We start from the raw sequence: 16,416 nt of genomic DNA, 5'->3' as shown, positions 1-16,416 counted from the left end.
CTCCCCAGCAGTGCGCATCCATGACTCCGCCCCGCGGGATTCGAACCCAGGACGCCAGGCGCTTAACCAACTGGACCACTGAGCCGGATTTCGAAATTATAAACTTGATATTTTTTTATATGAAATCCACAAAAGTACACACACTGACTGCATTTTCACTGGAATATTTAATTCTAATTTGAAGCATTAATTAATTTTTGATGAGATAATATAATCTGTCAATATAAATAGTCCATTTGAAATAAATTTCATATATAAGAAATTCTAGAGATGTTATGATGAATTGGGGTAAATGAATATAGGTTACTTCGTAACGTGTCAATTGTTACTTACTATGTAACCCGACTATACTATCTTCATTAAATACTTTTTATTACTAAACCCAGTCTTCTAAAAACCATTTAGCTGAGGAGTTCCGATATCCATTAATCAGTAAAGTGATGATAAGCTGAGAGTTGTAGCTCAGATGGATGATTTCGATGAAGTTTCATTCTCTTCAGACAGAAGTTTGTGTTGATGTTGTTCAGACGAATAATAAATGGCGTAACCAAAAAGTAACTACGTCGAATAGTACAACAAAGACTGTCATTTTCTAGTGGTTTCTCTCAGCTAGGTATTTTAATCGAAAAACTTTGATTGTCGTTCTGAACAGTATTATCAGTGCTTACTTCAAACAGTGATAAGGTCTTCAAAACTATCCCACTTTCTCCGAATCACTTCTATCCTAGCGATCTTGTTTATGATTAGTTGTCTTGGTAGGCTTTTTTAAGATTTTAATTTACTTTCATATTCCGATTAAGTGATTTGTTAGTCTGAACACTGACGATGTTATTGATCGATTTTATGGGTAGACCAGATTTATGTCAACACGTCTGCTGATTACAGATTGACTTGAATTTCATTCTTCGATAAATTTTATAGCATTTCTGCGATCTCCACGATAAATTTTGATATTTATTCAATAAATTTTAGGTCTGTAGTTGACAATATTCATTTATATAAGTGATGATAGCTGTAACTGCTTATCATCTAATTATGAAACAGGTCTTTTGAATAATGAAGGACATATTTAGTTATTGCGTCCTTTGATCAGAGTAAAGTAAAATGAAGTATTTGTGTCGATTTTCAAGAAAACCATTTTTAGGTTAACAAGCCCTAGTGGTTAATTCGGAGGTATTTTTTATATTTAAGAAAATGATTCGTTACTGGGTTTCTAAAGATGATTTTGGGGTTGTAGGCTAATTTTTTGACATCCTTATATGAAGTTGTGAAGTTATTCTTCCAAAAATGATATTGGCAGAATTATGAAATTGTTAATATCTGGATAAACCTGGAAGTGGATGCGCACTGCTGAGGAGTCCCATACCAGGACGAAACGGCCGTCCAGTGATTCCAGGTTTTCCATGGTGGTCTAGCTTCAATTGACTCATGATTTTAACCAGTGAATTTCTAAACCTGGAAGTATCAAATTAGGCCAAAAAATCACTAGAAGAATACGTCAGTACCAATATTAAAGTGTTTCAGTCACCTGTTATATTTGTTAAGAGATTATTTATCTTTATAGACAATACTGGCTGATAAAAGTAAACGATTCTCAAGAGTTTTACTTGTATCTTTTGGAATTTGATTGACTGTAAGTGCAAAACGTTTTCGTCAATCCTACATTTTATTTCATAAACTGAACTACTTTTATTAGTCTGTTAAGGTTTATATAATTAAGGTGTGTATCATGAAAAACTCTGTTAGCAACTCCTGACTAAGTGTAATTGGATTACAAGTATAAACTTGACGGTTTCTAAGTAAAAGTTTTATATATTGCTGATTAAAATATTATTTCTCACGCTTTATTTTAAACAACATCTCGGTTATATTGTCGAAAAAAGTAACTAATGTTTTATCTGGCTTAAATTAACAAAAAAATTATAATAATCACAAAAAGTAAACAAAGAAATCGCTCCATACCTTCAATACTTTAATCCCATAATTTAGTAGGTCGACAATTTTCAAAATCATTGAACAAGGCATTGCTGAATCTGTTGATCCAACAAAATTAGGAAGAAGTTTTGATTCATAATGACAAGCCAAAATCAAATATTTCTTATAGTTTGGGTCGTTTCTGTAACCAATAATGTTGTGAAATATTTTAACACCATCCACTGTATTTTCTTCAAAAGTATCCAAATCAGTTTCCCAACCGCACTTGCTTAGATAATTTCTAATAAACTTCATTTAAAGTAGTTAAACTTGTGTTAATACGCTTACTTCTCTAACTTGAAGGTGACCAGGGCTGCCAACATTACGAATGATATTAATTTTGTTAAAAATTTGTTCCAAACTATTTTTTACCGAACGATTCCTAAGTCTTGTAAGCATATAATCTGGTGTCAGTTCATGGTGTATAATATCACCCTATATTAACAGAAAATATCAACATTATCTCTCAGATACTAGTTATGTCTTTGTAAATTATCTAAATTTATTCAAGTTAAACGGAACAGAAAATCAAAACATAATCCGTAAAATAAATACCTCAATTAGACTGTCGTGATATATTTAGAATTTATATTATAAAACTATACCCATTACATCATAGTTTGACTGAAATGCAAATGTTTTATGAGTGACAGACTTTCCATTCGAACATTTCCTTCCGACAAATGGACAATTAAAATGGTCTTACATGATAATCACAAGTGCGCGGAAACCTGGGTCAGATCACATTTGTGCTGGGCTCTATATTAATGATGGCATTTCATTTATTTATTTTAACACATAGATATTGGTATAAGGAGGCGCCAAATACATATGCGCCAAACAAATCTCATTTGATATATGTGAGGGCTGTGATACTGCCTGGGTACCCAAACCGAAGCAGGTGGTTTTCTTAGGGAGCCACACCCGGAGCCTTCGACATCAAGGTCTGATCCACAAGGCAGTGGAGCAACGTAAGGAGATGCAGTCCCATGGTTGCCGGTGACCAACGATTGGTTCATACACCATTTGTTTCCTGATGACCTTGGAACCAATGTGCACGACTGGTTTGGAATCAGGGTTTTCCAACTCCCCTAGGTGGACTATCCATGTCCATCAACCCGGTTAAAGTGCCAGACATTCGCTTTTCGTCCTCTCAATTTCGTAAACAACACCCCCACCACGAGAAGGCAGTGAGTAGGACTTCCCTGGCAGAGGCTATATACGCGTGGTCATGTGAGAGCATTTTGAGAGGGAGAGTGGACTCTTCCCACTCTCGGCCGTACCAGGACATTTGGGGGCAATGTTGGCAGTAAGCACGTCTAGTTTATTTATACGACCAAATTTTCAGATAAAAGAAATAAAAGAAATGAGAAATGCATTGGAGGCTGTTAGACCCACAAATCAAGCGGGACATTGGTCACTAATCGAAGTTCACCAGCTGCAATGAAATATACAGTAGTAACCAATGAGTCGGAACTAAAACTTGTAATATGATAATGCGATAGCGTTGCGAAGTAACTCCTTGATCAAGTCGTGGCCAGATAAAATGGACCGTTTTGAGTGTGAGACAGTTACCCCCCTCAAAAAAAACAATAGAAGACGGTCACGCAATGTCATGGATTGATCGAAGTTGAAAATTAACACCTTTAGATGCCGACTCAGTGATCTAGAGATTAAGCGTTTGTGCGCGAGTCCGAAGGCCCTGGGTTCAATCCCAGAGTGGGGAGTCGTGGATGCGAACGGGTGAGGATTCTTATACCAGATGATCTAACTTCGATAGGTTCATGATTTCTATGAAATACTTAATGACAGCCAATTCAAAAGGTGTGAGGTTTTCTATTATAATACGATTATCAAATTTTCACAATTGTTATTTACTAGTCTTCTTTTGAGAAAAACGAAACAGAATATCTAAGTGCTATAAATAAGATGATGTGAGTCATCATAAAACGTCAAGATTTATAAACTGAAGTTATCTAAATATTTTTAAAGATTGAGAGTAACTCACAAATACACAACATTGTGTTTGGGTCATAAGAAAGAGATAGTTTATCGCTTATTAACCTTCTAGTGAGGGACCACAGAACTATTTATTTCCTTTACGTATCGAAAAACGAAAATGCTCTACCATAAGTGGTGGAACAGTTTATGTTATAAACCAATATCGTCTTGAAGTTATGTTCCAGTACAAATTACAAGTGTTGAAAGCTACTCCCAGCTAAATGTACAATAGATTTCCTCACTGTCTGGACAAATCACATGACAAATCGAATCTACATCATAGTCAGTCAGTAACAACGTAGAAATTCGTACGTACGCACATCAGTTCGAGTTGCCACACCACATTAGCACACAGATGCAGTTGTCGATTCAAATCCCGTAGTGGTAGAGGTAATAAGAGTATAAGCAGTAATCGGAAAGATTAGTGTTTGAAGATGTTATTCAAGGAGTATCATACAGTGAAATAAATTTGGGAAGAGAAAAAAGAAGAGACAAGGAGGAATAAGGAGATCAAAATTTGGGAGAACACAAAGAGTGGATGCACCTGCGCCATTGCAAACGATTTTGAGTCATGTCATTCAGGGTCTCTGACCATCGGTTACCATCATCTCGCGGTCCCCAACCAGGTAGTCTACACCTACCAACATAACTCAGTCCACTTGTCAGTGACTTCATGGACTTGTGCCATGTTTTGGTTTGGCCGCCCCTAGCTTTCTTCCAACCTACTCCTATACCACTGAACATAGCACGTCGAGGCAGTCGGTCGTTGGGCATACGTAACACGTGTCCCAGACATCTCAACTGATGAAGTTTCACTACGTCATCAATTGATTTGCCATCCTTACCTAGTACCCGTTTCCTAACAACTGCGTTACTTACTCGATAGTCCCAGGATATACGAGCAATATTTCGAAGACACCTATGATCAAATACTAGTAACCTACGAATATCCTCTACTCTTACCGGCCATGTTTCACTGCCATAAAGTAGGACGGAACGAACTGCTGCGCAGTAAACCCGTCCTTTGGTTGATAGACGGATATCTCGCCTACGCCATAAATGACGCAAGTTGGCAAAAGCAAGCTAGTCGAGCCTTTTGTATCCGTGCTGAGATTTCGTCACACACCAGACCACAAGGGCTGATGAGACTTCCAAGATAAGTGAAGCGATCGACACGCTCAATTACTACACTCCCTATCACTAGTTCGGGTGTCGATGTAACCCAATCCTGAAGCAACATTTTGCATTTCGAGGGGGGAGAATCGCATCCCGAACATGCCTGCAATGTTGCTTAGAGTGGTCAGAAGACTCTGCATTTTGTCAGCGTCTTCGCCAAATAAAACTATGTCATCAGCATATTCTAAGTCAACAACTGAACCTCCCGGTAGAAGTTCAACCCCTGTAAATTTAGATGAGGAGAGTGTTATCTCTAAAAGTACGTCAATGACAAAGTTGAACAAGAATGGGGAGAGTGGATAGCCCTGACGAACACCACTTGAGGTAATCAATTCTGATGACAGTTCGCCATAAGCTCTCACTTGACCAGTTGTGTTCGAGTAGAGAGCCTTTATAAGGTTAATGTACTTCTTTGGTACTCCTTTCACTGACAAACACTGCCATACAACCTTACGATCAACAGAGTCAAATGCCGCCTTAAGGTCGAGAAATACTACCATTGTGGGGCGTCTGAACGTATGTCTGTGTTCTAGAACCTGACGTAGTGTGAATATCTGATCTATACAACCACGTCCAGGTCGAAAACCAGCCTGATTTTCTCTAATCTGCTCTTCACGAGCTTTGATTAGGCGTCGAAGTATTATTGAAGCTAATATTTTAGACACTATATTAGTCAAGCTGATTCCTCTGTGATTGTCACAAGAGGACTTTTGTCCTTTCTTAAAAACTGGCACAATCAGTGATTGAGACCAGTCAGATGGGATTACGTCCAGTTCCCAAATTCTACCTAAGACCTCAGTTAATCTCACTGCTAATACTGGACCACCATCCTTAAAAATCTCAGGAGTAAACCTGTCAGGGCCTGCTGCTCTCCCTTGCTTCAGATTTCCTATGGCTTTTTCAACTTCGTAAAGAGACGGAGGACCTACATTAACTTGCCATTCAAGTTAACTGGAGATCGTGGGAAACCGAAGTGTGGCTGAAGGCTAGTTGAACTGATCCCTGAAGTGTTCTGCCCATCGATCCAATCTCCTGGATTGAGAATGAATAATATGTCCATCTTTCTCTGAGATTGTTTCGCTAACGGTCGGGTTCCTAATTCCGGTTTTCTTAACGAGTCTGAACAATTATCTGCTATTACCTATCGCCGCTGCCTTTTCCATCTCTCTTGCTTTCGCTACCAACCACTGTTCACGATCATTGGATCCAACGAGCAATAATCTTGTTCTTTCCGATAAGTCTTTTATGGAAAATTATCAACTATGTGTTTACTTCCTTTTATTTTAAGGAATATATCAAGAATTTCATGAAGAATTTTGGAAGTCAGCCACGGCTGGGAAAGGAAGATATTTAAACTCGAAGCTGTATTTTCAGCAAACAATCGGTCAGAATTCTGATACATGTATAAGTCACTATATTAATATAGTGGCAGATTTTGAGTTTTTCCAACTTACGTTTTTAAATACTGATCGAGGTTATTGTGCGGATCTCAACCATTAGGTCCGGGTCTGCTAAGGTGGCCTAGTCCCATAGTGTCTTTCTGGACTGAAGTCACATCATGGTCTGACACTTGATCTGTTTTACTAAGGAGGATGAGAAGACAAAGACTATGTGGAAAACCAGTTGCCGAAAGCCAAATAATAATGCTTGCAATCGCTCAGTCTTTATATGTACCTGGATTGACTCAAAAGTACTTGGACAAAACAGGAACCCTATCCTACGTTTTAGATGCAACTCCTAAGGTAACAGTTTTTTATTTCCGAAAATCGAAGCTTTGAATTTATCATGTTTCTAATCTATGTAGAACTGGCTAGAAAAAATTATAGCCTTGAGTCACGTAGAGTAATTTTTCAATTTCCAGATTGTTGTTGCAACCACAATACTGCGAAAAAGGCATCTATAAAGGGTAGACTGATCTATGGAAACAGACTATCGTGGACACTGGAGGGTACAAGGGGACTTATATTCAGAGGTTGCCCAACAACTTATATCCGTGGCAATAAGATGTATGTCAGTTAACATTCCACCATGGTCCAGGAAACGACTTTGAACCCGTCTTAAATTAAAAATGTGAACGTTAGATGATTCCAAAATTGGTGTTTGAAGGCTAGTTCTGAAAGGAGTGTGTTAATGCACACTGGACAAGGCGGTATTCACCAGTATACTGCACTTGTAATGCAGTAGCTACCAAAGGTTTCAGTGTGCTACAGTCATTTCGTCGACCATTCAAATGCTTTGATGAAAATATGTTCTGGATTTTATAGTTCACCTATGTTAGACCTCACTTGGAATATTGCATCCAAGCAGCTAATTCACATCTCATTCATGATGTTATTACACTCGAACATGTCTAACAAGTGGAAACTAAGTCACGGGCGCTTACAAACTCTCTTAAGATGAACGATTAAAAGACTTGATTCCTTCTCCTTTATTATATAACGCAAGGTGACCTTACATCTGTGTGCTAATGTGGTATGGCAACTCGAACTGATGTACGTACGTACGTACGTACGAAGTTCTACGTTGTTACTGACTGACTGACCTTATATCTGCATCCCGTATCTTAAATAATGATTTGGGTGTCAACATGTCTTCTCCTTTTGCTCCCTCCACAACTAATAATCTCTGAGGACACTGCAGGAAGGTTCAAAAACCACTATCAAGTAAACTCAGAGTAGCATTCAGTCTTTCATACTGAGTAGGCACTAAATGGAATGCCTCTGTTAGAAGAATGATGGTGGTTGTGTTGGTAACACGAAAACTGACAGTGAAGAATGTGTCAGTGTAGTACATGCTGTCAGATGATGTGTTAAACACCCAACTGTGATTGACAGAAAAGTAAAATGTACGTTGAAACGAACGAGGAGTGAAGTGCTACTTCATATCGATACGGAAAGTCATGCTTCTACAGTAGGAACTGAAGATTTAGATAAAACCATCACCGTTATCAATAGCCCAAGTGTGGTTATCCTAAGTGACGAAAAATGAACGACAGTATGGAAACAAAAAGCGAAAGAAAAAATCTATAAGTGGCACGCACTTAGTTGGTAATTTATTCGTGAACACCCATTCTGGGTCACAAAACACTCTACCAAAGTCTGAAAGTAAGACAGAAATCCACCCTAGCATGGCTGGGGAAAACTTAATCTCATCGAGTATTATCGTAAGTGATTTGCTAGAATCAAACGGCGCTGATCTCAAAATTAGACACGCACATGATTTGAAAAAGCTCGGAGAATTTATCCGTAGCATCTTTCCAGATAGCTTTAAAGGAGTCCGGGTCAAGAAATCGGTAAGAATAGGTGAGAGGATCGATGAAAGTGTTGAACCCCGACCATGTAGACTCCTTAAGGTAATCCTAGGGTCGGAGAAGCAACGCGATCTTCTGTTAATTAGCGCCTGTAATCATTACAATACCGAAATTCGGATAAGACCTGATATATCTCTAGAAAGTAGAATAAAAAGACGGCACTAGCTGAACTAGAAACCCGTTGACAAAATGGTGAGGGAAATCTCCGTTTAGTGGGTTTTCGAATAGTCAGGTCTTGGAAGTGTATGCTGCCAAGGCCTGTGAGGATAAGTCGTTTCCCTATGAGTTTTATATGCAGATGCTCGTAGTCTAAGAAATAGATTCTATGAACTAGGAGCATAAGTAGACGAATAAAGGCGGAAACTTGTTTGGTCTACGACTTCGACATTACTCCAGAACTATCTGGATACCACTACCTAGGAAGTGATAGGCACAGATATAGAAAAGGAGGTGGCGTCCTTTTATACATAGTCAATAATATAAATATCCGCTTCTACGCTTGCGAACCCCATGATAGTGGAACTTGTGAATTCATTAGCTGTGAGCTCATTATCGGATATTGTACATTTATACTCAGTGTCATCTATCGCAGCACAGTCTGTTTAGTCGATGACTTTATTTTATAGCACACTTAACTATGGAGTGAAAATAACAGATGCTTGATATTAAGAAGCTTTAATGCACCTGATATTAGTTGAACTGAGACGGCTACAGTAGGATCTATAGAATCCTTTATAGTATGTTCTTGTCAACGGTAATAGAACATGCATTAGTACAGCGTGTATCCAAACCCACACGTTTTGGTTCAAACCAAGGTTCTTTTTCGTCAGACTTGGTAATCACTCATGCGACTGAGGATATTGCCAATCTAAGTATTCTTCCACCGTTAGCGATCACGTTGTTTTGTCACTCACGTTTAGGGCCAGCAACATGATATACGATCAGGTTAATCCTCACCCAAATGTATGGAGAGCTAAAATATTCGCCATTCAAGAGTGCGCTGCGGATCGGTCAGTAGATACTGGCTCAGTAGTTGAAGAAGCATGGTATTTATTTAAAGGCAAGCTTAGTTCACTTACCTCCTCGTTTATACCATCCCTAGTACCACGTAGACCGAATACCTGTCCACCATAGATAACTAAACAAGCCAAGACACTTCTTCGACGTAGGAAAAAGCATTGGAATGCATTCATCTCTATTGACTTAGAACAGTATAGATTCAGTTACTGCAAGACCAGGAATGTTTGTAAAGCATTGATAAGTAATACTCAGCATTCATATGAAAAACAATTGGTTAGGGATTGTAAAAACAATGCGAAGCGATTATTCTCGCAGATAAAAGGCAAACTCAGAGAAGTGATGGAATCTCATTACTTTTGGTAGAAAATCCCTTAATATTGGCGACATGATGCCGAAAAAGCTAAAGCTTTAAAGTGTTTTCTATCAGCAATGAGGAACGACCAACGATAGACTGTGATTGTGGCGGCTTGATGATGGATCTTTTAGTTATTGGAAAGGTACTGTCTTAAGACTACTTCAGCATCTCAAACCTGATAATTCCAGTGGTCCTGACGATATTCATCCGATGATTATGAAAGCTCTGGAGACCTCTGGCAATACTGTTTGATACGTCTTTGAGGCATTCCAAACTGCCAAGAGACTAGAAAGGTACAATAATCAGTCAGGTGTATAAGGCGTGGAGCAGAAACTTATTCAGTAACTATCAATCCGTTAGTCTAACCAGTCTATTTGTCAAACCTATGAAAAATATTGTTCGGATGATCATTTTAAATTATGTGGAGGGACATGATCTTCTATCCAGGGAACAACACGATTTTAGGAGAGGCCTACCATAGTTGACAAGTCTGCTCATTAAAAGAGAAGATTGAGTTGCACCAAAAGGTAGTAATATCCTAGTAAATATAATCCCCATGGATCCAAGTAAAGTCTTTGACAAAGTCTCTCATCTGGGTCTTAAATTAAAACTACGATTTAGGATTCCTTACGAAATCATAAACTGAATAAATAACTTTCTTAGTGATGGGAGACAGCGGGTAAGGACAAGTAGAGCTCTCCCAACATGTGAAGAGTGGAGCTGTCCAAGGTAAAAACTTTCGGCCCTCTTATTTTTTTTACCTTATACAATTGTCATACCAATTGTATCAAAGTCATTTGTCCTACTCCTTGCCGATGACATAAAGATTTAGAGACCCAAAAACAGTATGTCAGAAAGAATATTACGAGACGACCTAAGTTCATTGGTTGCATGAATGAACAGGTGGTCATTAGAAGTAAATTTTAACAAGTCTAGTGATGCAAATAAATAATTGTGTCGATTTATATCACTACACAATATGAGGAGTAGTGTTACCTAAAGTAGTGGACTTTAAAGATTTAGGAGTCATAATAAGCCACGACCTTAGAATGAAGAGTAACTGTGAGGCTATCGTTGTCAACAGCCTTAGGATTTTAAAGGCTATTCATAAGTTATTTCATTACTTAGACGAAAAAATGTTTAGGGTATTATACCCGACTTTCGTGAGGCTGAATTGAGAATGTGGAAATCAGGCAGCGAGTCCGTATTTCAAGTATAAGGCGCATATGCTGTAACGAGTCACACGACGAGGGACTAAAATGGTAAAAGGTCAATCTGGTCTATTTTATGAAGACAGACTAAGACACCTCAACTTATTTCCGTTATCTTACCACATATTACGGGGTGACCTAGTATTGGCTTGTCGTATACTAAACGATGACATTAGTATTAATGTATTACCTTTTCCTTGCGTTTAGGATCGATCATTTTAGAGGACATGCTATGAAAGTTCAAAAACCGAGATCAAATCGTCTACGTTTGGAGTTTCGTTTCTCGCACCGAGTGGCGAATTACTGTAATTCTCTACCAGAACGTGTAATATCATCAGCTTTTGTTGATACATTCAAAAAGAGATTGGACCTACACAGTGTTACAAACTGCAAGAATTAATATAGGTCGATAGACCTCCTACACTTATTGCCGGAGAACAGATAAGGTACTAAATTTTCAAGAACTAAAATTAACCTGAAGATGAAACATTTAACAGATCGAAAGTATCTGAGTGTTATATGCAGCCAGCAAGTTTCTCTTTCGAAAAGTTGGTAAACAGTGTGGTTCACTGAATTTCCACTTCAAAGGACTTCCAAAAAATTAAACGAGGATAACATTCAGAGTTTTTTATTTCCTGTTTAATGTCAAACACGCAAAAGTAAAACTATTCTCACAAATATACAGAGAATGAAACAATGAAAATGCTAAATAACGTTTGCTGATACCAATTACAGTTTAGAACGCAACAAATTGGCTTACTCTAGTATATGGACTTGTGAAACAAGCTACTGAATATGTAAGTAACAGTAGGGCATTTGCTACGATCTCCAAATAAACCATTTTAGCGATAATGCATAACAGAGCATAAGCCTTGAAAAACCAAAGCAGCAACCATCAGAAAAACAGTAGTTAGTCGTGTTAAACAAATGTTTTGAAATAATATTTCAGTTTTCGGGATCTAAAACAGAGCTGTCTAAGTAAATAAAAGTTATTTCGGAGTCCGTAAAACAACACTAAATTCTGGCTAACTTATCAGTTAAGCGGAATCCACACTCACCCCGAGGAACGAATAAATTTCAGATTCAGATTTGTGTAGTAAGGACAAAAGGCCTATGGTCTATGTTATTCCTTTTCTAGTATGCTTCTGTGAGTGTCCGGTCCTCTCTTGAAAGAGTCAATTGAAGGTGCGGATATCACTGCTTCGGTCAGCAGGTTCCAAGTATTGATGACTCGGTGTGAAAACCTGTATGCTGCTGGTATTTTGTTCGTTCTTGGCTTTTCTACTCGCCTGCTATGTCCTCTGAGATGTCGCGATCTAGTGGGAAGAAAAAGAGAGAACAAGTGAGGTCCGAAATCCTTAATCCATTTTGAAAGAGGTCCAGCAATACCAAGGTTTTCCAACTTCAATGACAGCCTATTAGGTGGCACCTTGTCAAAAGCCCTACTGAAATCTATGTAGACAACATCCACTGAGTTTTCGTTGTCTAGCGCATTTATACGAAATTCCCTTGCTATAAGGAGGTTCGTTGTACAAGATATACCCTTTCTTAAACCATGTTGTTCCATGTTTAGCAAGTAATTGGTTTCCATAAATGCCGTTATGGTCCGTTTGATTACTTTTTTCCAGTATTTTAATTACAACACTGGTGAGCCTTACAGGTCTGTAATTCGATGGAACTTGTCGTAGACCTGTTTTGTGTATGGGAGTGACGATCGCGTCCTTCTAGTCCATAGGGAACACACATTGGTCAAGTGACATATTGAATATCACAGTCAGTGGAGCCGCGATATATTGTGGAATATGTCTCAGTATTCATCTGTTCCTGTTAACGTTTCCATGTTTAAAGTGCTAAGAGCCTTAGGCACATCGTCTTGATCGAAGTCCATGGTGAGCAGGTGGTTTGTTGACTGTTTACTTTGGTCTGGTTCTTTCTCTAGAGGAGGTTCCTAAGTGAAAACTGTCCCAAAATAGTTAGCCATAGCCTCTGCTTTTTCCTGATCTTCCTCTATCATTTCAGATTCACTTCCTTCTTTAATTAGGCTGGGAATCCAATGATGCATCCTTGTTCTGAAGTTTATGTACGAGAATATTCTCTTGGGCTGCTTGAATGCAGATTGTGCCAGCTGCCTTTCATATTTTCTTTGCGCTTCCCGAATTTTAGTTATACACTCGTTTCTTATCGATCTGTAGCGTTCCGTCGTACCTGCAGTGCCAAGGCAGATGGCAACATCCCAGCATTTCTTCTTTTGTCTTAGTAAGCGTCGAATATCCCGCCCTATCCAGGGATGTCCGTGCTTCTTTTTTTTGGGACAGTCCAGGGTATGTATGGTTGAGTTACCCGGTTGTATAACTGCCTGAATAGAGTCCATGCCTCTTGTACTGATGCCTTTGAGTCAATTTCCCAGTTCTCAGCCGATGCTGCGGAGTTAATTGATAGCATATCTGCCTCCCATATTTTAGGACGGGCCGGCGCAACCGTTTGACAAGCAATCTCAGTCATGAATTTGAATAAGATGACTGCATGGTCACTTCTCCCAAGTGGTGGGAGAAAAGCCATTTGATCAACGTCATCACCGTGTGTGAAGACTCAATCTAAAAGAGAAGAGTTTCTTAGGTCATATCTTGCTGGATCTCTAATATGTTGAAATAATGTTAATCCAATCGAGGTTTCTAATAGTTTGCAGTCGAACGACGATATCGATGACCCTATTTCTAAGTTAATCCAGTTTATATATGGTGCATTAAAGTCGCCTACTACAAGGCTTTTACCGTTGTTACACCAGGACTTAAGTTTACTTAGGATAACATCATCTGCTACACATTCTGGACTGCGATATACTACAACTACTTCAATATCTTGCCGTTGGCATTTCAACTTATATCTCACCAGTTCACATGTCCCTGAAACATGTGCTACTGTCTCAGCTAATCTTATGGTTAGGGTACTTTTCGTGTATAGAATAACCCCGCCTCACTTTCGGTTTAATCTATCAGCCCTACCAGTTATGAAACCAGTCAACTGGATTTCACTATCTAATACTTCTGACGTTAACCAAGTTTCCGAGACAGCAATAACGTCCGGTTTTTCTTTATCCACTACTGACTTCAGCTCCGCCATTTTATTTAGTAGGCTGCGAGCATTTGTGTAGCACACCTTTAAGTCTGTGGACAGCTTTCTCTTGCCACCCAGAGTGGCTTGGGAATCGTTTTGCTCCGAACTTTTACAATTTCAAAACCCTTAAGAACGAGGTTTCTTTCACCGTTTTGGCGACGCTCATTTGTTTCCGCTTCTGCAGCTCGTCTCTTAATACGATCAGCTAGGCTGAGATCCTCACGGAGATATATTCCGGATCCAATCAGTTTACGCGAATTACTTAGAATCAGGTTCCTTTCTTCCACCGTGTTGAATGTAACCTTTAGGAGGCGGTTTTTCTGAGGTCTTTCGGAATCCACCTTTTTCCTATTCTATAAAGCTAACAAATACTAACTCCTGAAAATGTATCTGGGAGTAGTTTACTTAATGATGTCTTATTATAATTGAGATCGTGTTCAAATCTAGCCTTTGGTTCTTTATCGGAAGACTCTCTTAACTTATGAAAAATGAAAATGAGATCTGTCTTGTCACGCAGTGGAGTTTTCACTTCTGGTACCGTCTCTTCCAATGACTTGCTGACCAGCTGTGTTTTGCCTACAGCTTTTTTCTTCTCATTTCTTTTTCTCCGTACTGAAGTCCATTTATCACCAATCAGGACAGCCACACCGGGACTATTTGGAACGGTGACAGTTTTATTCGGGTTTTCAATTTCGACTAGAGGTGTATGATTGCCGATGTCAGTATCTAGCAACACTTCATTCCTCGTTAATATTAACGGAGATTTCACTTTCTCGTCAATCGCAGTCGGGTATTTAGCGCGTCCGTTAGCAGCACTTACTACACTGACACATTCTTCACCGTCAGTGCTCGTGTTACCAGCGCTACGGCCATCGTTTTTCTTGCATGACAAAGCCAATAGGCTCACAGCCCCCTGAATTAGTAACTTTTTATTCGTACAGCAGAACATACAAAGCCAATGTGAGTTAGGCTTCGAGCATCTTTTGTATGCCATAGGACTTAGGCGTGTACACATTTTATGGTACCACTTTTTACAATCATCGCACTGCATCCTTTCCTCAACGGGGAACAAGCAGCATGGTTATCCACATTTATGAGTCTTACCAACCATTTTAACTTTGGTTAAAAAGGTTTAAAACACAAAATGATCACAATGTGAACACTAGTGTTAGTCAAGGAGTAAAAAAAGGTACCACAGGACAAACCCGAGCAAAAAGTTTCAAACTTTAACCAAATTACTTTTAGCAGTTTAAAAATCCCCATAGAATATTCAAAAACGAAGAATATTTGAGCGAACAATTGTTTTCAATAACTTCATCATCAGGCTCTACAGTTATAAGTCCATAATTATAATATTTTACAAAGGCCAAAAATAAGGCATGTATTAATGAGTTTGACAATGTTATGTGTTAAAAAAAAATGGTGAGCGTTTGCATCTGTTACGATATATATATATACTTCGAAGAATTGTAATATTTGCAAATTAGAAAGGTCATTCAATAAAGGTCAGTAAATTGTTCAGTCACAATAAGATAATATAATAGTACTATTGCAAAATTGAAAATAATTTTGTCAACTGAGATAATAATAATAATAATATTGTTGTGTGAATATAATATGTAATAAGGGGGGTGTTATCAAGGTAATTACGGTCAACAAATTGGGAATGATGGATATGAAGATTAAGATATAGATAATGACAAATAATGATAATAAGGAAAATAAATAAAATGAAGGAAGGAAGGGGTAAGAGGTTTATAATATTCAGTCTAGGTATTTGGTGATCCAGTCGTAGGCCAGGGTAAACATAGAGGCTGGATATATTTTTTCTGGATGCAAAATTAGGTCTTCTGGAGTTGATCCAGATGGCTTCGGCTGTGTAAAGTAGTCGTAATCTAGCTCCTTGAGGTAGATATTTTGGAACTTGATATAAAACAGAGAAAGCTTCCTCTATTTTAATATGATGTTCACTATCTACCAAGTGAGAAAGAATAGTGCTGTTAATCGATTTGGTGACTCCTTTTCCCAACCATGCTGGTACATGTTCACGAACACGCAAGGATAAAGCCCTCTGAGTACGGCCTATGTAACTAGCTCCACAGGAGCAGTTGAATTGGTATACACACATGGAGGAGCCCATCTTCGGTAACTTATCCTTGATTAGTTGTGTGAGTACTGGCTTAGTCGAGAAAGTTATGTGTAACTTGGCGGCATGAAACGTCCTCTCGACAGATCTTTTGAGTCGACGTGTTAGA

At 38.6% G+C, this 16,416-nt stretch overlaps 1 protein-coding gene across 2 annotated transcripts in view; it reads right to left on the bottom strand.

The window, feature by feature from the left end:
- The window catches only part of MS3_00002383 (uncharacterized protein), a gene marked incomplete at its 5' end in the record, with an annotated part of 32,687 nt that extends 20,726 nt beyond the window's left edge, over nucleotides 1-11,961 (bottom strand). Inside the window, 3 exons of one of the 2 annotated variants that reach the window (XM_012941828.2) lie at nucleotides 1,963-2,223; nucleotides 2,263-2,409; nucleotides 11,808-11,961. In XM_012941828.2, the coding sequence (XP_012797282.1) occupies nucleotides 1,963-2,223; nucleotides 2,263-2,409; nucleotides 11,808-11,888 (489 nt within the window). The remainder of the gene's footprint in view (nucleotides 1-1,962; nucleotides 2,224-2,262; nucleotides 2,410-11,807) is intronic. The other variant, XM_051209955.1, reaches the window with a different exon arrangement.
- Nucleotides 11,962-16,416: the final 4,455 nt, after the last annotated feature.

This window comes from Schistosoma haematobium, chromosome 1, assembly GCF_000699445.3.
Source record: "Schistosoma haematobium chromosome 1, whole genome shotgun sequence".
Taxonomy (NCBI): Eukaryota; Metazoa; Platyhelminthes; class Trematoda; order Strigeidida; family Schistosomatidae; genus Schistosoma; species Schistosoma haematobium.
Note: the sequence above shows the minus strand (reverse complement) of the source record. Positions and strands in the feature narration are given on the sequence as shown.